This window comes from Triticum aestivum, chromosome 7A (genome assembly GCF_018294505.1).
Source record: "Triticum aestivum cultivar Chinese Spring chromosome 7A, IWGSC CS RefSeq v2.1, whole genome shotgun sequence".
Classification (NCBI taxonomy): domain Eukaryota; kingdom Viridiplantae; phylum Streptophyta; class Magnoliopsida; order Poales; family Poaceae; genus Triticum; species Triticum aestivum.
In genome coordinates this window covers 88,409,467-88,413,042 of record NC_057812.1, presented here as the reverse complement: position 1 = coordinate 88,413,042, position 3,576 = coordinate 88,409,467, and the positions used below count along the sequence as shown (strand labels likewise).

General features: G+C 43.9%; 1 protein-coding gene across 3 annotated transcripts in view; it reads left to right on the top strand.

Moving 5' to 3' along the window:
* LOC123152670 (uncharacterized) overlaps positions 1–1,859 on the top strand; it is a 4,305-nt gene extending 2,446 nt beyond the window's left edge. Inside the window, exons 2-4 of one of the 3 annotated variants that reach the window (XM_044572161.1) lie at positions 363–449; positions 557–1,033; positions 1,393–1,859. In XM_044572161.1, coding sequence (XP_044428096.1) covers positions 363–449; positions 557–1,033; positions 1,393–1,647 — 819 coding nt within the window. In that variant the 3' untranslated portion in view covers positions 1,648–1,859. Of the gene's footprint in view, positions 1–362; positions 454–556; positions 1,034–1,392 lie in introns of all 3 variants that reach the window. The other 2 variants (XM_044572162.1, XM_044572163.1) reach the window with 2 other exon arrangements.
* The last annotated feature ends 1,717 nt before the right edge of the window (positions 1,860–3,576 follow it).

Genomic DNA, 3,576 nt, shown 5'->3' with positions numbered 1-3,576 from the left:
TTTCAGGAACCTGAACGGACCCTGTGTGAAGCTATTCGAAACTATTTTTTGTTTGTAATTCCTTTTTTTCAGAAGAGTGTAATAGTAACCACATGTACAACAATACTTTCGTTTCTTCTCTTTTCCCGAAACTTGAACCACTAGTCTTTTTACAGCAGAAGTACCTTTTTGTTTTGGTTGTACCATCGGGTAAGCATGGTTTTTGGGCTTTTTCGCAGTCAATAAAGCTGTATGAATACATTGTGAATATATATATGTTTCTGAGGTCAAAGAATGACACTGTAAAGTGTTTTTTTAGTGAGTTATCCATTCTAATTTATTTTTATTTTATTTTTTGCTTTTCCTTTTTTGGATGTGTACAGGGGGTTTGTGGAGTTTGTTTCAACCATTGCAAGTATGAGACCGAGGGAAGCGGTTTCAACATGTTTGCATGGGAGGAGTTCAAGAATGCAGGAATAACTCACTCCTAACCTTTTTTACTAATGTCATCACAATTTGTCATAACTTTTTCCCTTGGCATCACTCCTAACTTTTTTGGTTTTTTTGTTCAAATCAGGTTGTGCCCTGCAATGAAAGGGCCCGTTTCAACAATGTGACAGGAGAGAAGGTGACGTTTGTGGCAAACCAACGGGCATACACTGTAAAGTGTTACAAGGGTCACAAAAAGAGCGCTATGTATGGGAGAGGTTGGAGGAAGTTCTATGAAGACAACAAGCTGGGTAAGGGTCAGATGGTGGTGTTATTCCTGGATCAACCTTCGCCTATGGCATCTATTTTGTGGTTCCAAGTGGGCAACGACTCCGAAGATGAACAGCCTATGGAGGAGGGTGATCCCATTGAAGATTCAGACTCAGATAATGAGGATGGAGGAGCTTCAAGTGATGATGGTGAAGGCATTGTTCGCACTAGGGGGCTTTTGCTTAATGAGAGAGAGGATTTTCAGCTACAAGGGCTGCTGCCTCTTAGTGATGATTTCATCGGGTTTGCTTTTGTTCACCGCCTCACAAGGACAGACATTTGCTTGGGCATGATGGTATGTATCTCTTTTTCTTCCTTTTTTTCTTTTTTTGTATGGTATGCTACAGGCATATATATGTGAACACATAATGCAAATATGATTCCTTGAAAGAGAAGGGGCAGGGTAATATGGATTCTAAAACCAAAAATTGCATAAGTAAAAATATAAGATTTTTTTGTAGGAGTTTTTAGTATCTGCAAGCATGTTTTGAACATGTATTCATGTTCAGTTTTTTTCCCAGTACACTCTTTTCAAAGCAAAAAAATGTGAATTGTTTTTAGCTGTTTTTTAAATTATTCAAAGACCAAACAAAAGTTTGATTGTTTTTGATATAAACACTCATTTTTCTGTGTCTGTTTGTGTTTTTTTGATAGAAAATACCCAAGAAAGTTGTTGCTGCCATGCTGTTTGAAGAACAGGGGGTTGTTGGTATTTCTGTGGATGGTGGGAGATTCAAAAAAATCTCATACAGAACTGCTGATGATGACCGCATTATGTTTGACAGCAAGAAGTGGAAAGACTTCGCAGCTAGCAGAGGACTCAAAGTCAACACGGCTGTTCTTATTGACTTCAAGAGTAGCGAGAGGGATGATGTCCATGTCCTGGTTATCTTGAATAAGCTTGGCTAGGCACCAGCCACAGCAACTGACGACAAGCAGAGTTGCGTCTATAATACTCATCTTTTGGGTATTTCTATATATTTTCTGTGTCGAAGTCTGTATGACGAACCTTTTTTCATTTTTATGCCATGCCGAACCTGTCAATGTAGTTTCCATTTTCTTATGTGTCCACCGAACAATGCGGCTTGAATAATATATGATGGGAACCCTTTTCTACATTATATTCAAGTTTTCACCTAAGTTTTTTTGTTGATTTTTTCAGTAACTATACATATACTTTTTAATTTATGTGTACATGCTTTTTTTTAAATGTCAAAATGTGTGCTTCTATGTTCGTTTCAAGGACACCAGACTTCCTCTATACATGTCATTTTTTTCCACGCTATCCAACCAGCTTATGTGTTTTTAATTGAACTTTATTGATTTTTTTAAGCCTGTGCGCGATCTATTTTTGCTTGCATGTCTTTTTTCTAAAATGATTACTAGGGGACTTTTTGTTTTGTCGAAGGTGGGCGGCGTAGAGACAAGGGGGCCCAGTTTTTTTGCCGCAACTAGGGGGAGACCTTTGTTTTGTTGGAGGGGGCGGCGTCAAAAGACATGGCCCCCAATTTACATGTTCTACACTAGGGCAGGTAAAACTTTCATGTCTTTTCTACATTGGTCGCAACTAGGGGAAGGGGACATTTGTTTTCTTGGTCGCAACGCGGGGAGGAGGGGGGAACCTTTTTGTTTTGTCAGAGGGGTTGCTTTCTTGTTTTCTGGTCCCAACACGGGGAGGGGGGTACCTTTTGTTTTGTCGGAGGGGGCGGCGTCAAGAGACACGGGTGCTAGTTGCATGTCCCACAATAGGCACGCAACTGCATGTCTTCTATCTTGGTCGGAACTAGGAGGCTTTTTGTCTTGTCGGTGGGCACGGCGTCGAGAGACATGGGGGGCCCAGTTGCATGTCCCACACTAGGCACGTAACTGCATGTCTTTATAGCTTGGTCGCAACTTGACTGTCCTTTTTTGTGCTTTTGTCGGAGGGGCGGCTTCTAGTTTTTAGGTCGCAACTCGAGGGGCGGGGTACCTTTTGTTTTGTCGAATGGGGCGGCGTCGAGAGACATGCAGCCCAGTTGCATGTCCCACACCAGGCACGCAACATCATGCCTTCTAGTTTGTTCGCAACTAGGAGGGGCTTCTGTTTTTGTCGGAGGGGCGGTGTGGAGAGACATGGGGGCTAGTTGCATGTGCCACACTAGGCACGCAACTGCATGTCTTCTAGCCTGATCGCAACTCGACTTCCATTTTGTTGGTTGCCGGAATGGCGGCTTCTAGTTTTTTGGTCCCAACTCGGGGAGGGGGGTACCTTTTTGTTTTGTTGAATGGGGCGGCAATGAGAGACATGGGGCCTAGTTGCATGTCCCACACCAGGCATGCAACCGCATGTCTTCTAGTTTGCTCGCAACTAGAGGGATTTTTTCTTGTCAGAAGGGTGCGGCGTCGAGAGACATGGGGGCCCAGTTGCATGTGCCACACCAGGAACGCAACTGCATGTCTTCTAGCTTTTGGTCGCAACTAGGAGGGGCTTTGTTTTGTTGGAGGGGGCGGTGTCAAGAGACATGGGGGCTAGTTGCATGTGCCATACTAGGCACGCAACTGCATGTCTTCTAGCTTGGTCGCAACTCGACTTCCATTTAGTTGGTTGCCGGAAGGGCGGCTTCTAGTTTTTTGGTCCTAACTCGGGGAGGGGGGGTACCTTTTTGTTTTGTCGAATGGAGCGGCGTCGAGAGACATGGGGCCTAGTTGCATGTCCCACACCAGGCATGCAACTGCATGTCTTCTAGTTTGCTCACAACTAGAGGGATTTTTTCTTGTCACAAGGGCGCGACGTCGAGAGACCCCAGTTACATGTCCCACACTAGGCACGCAACTGCATGTCTTCTAGCTTGGTCGCAA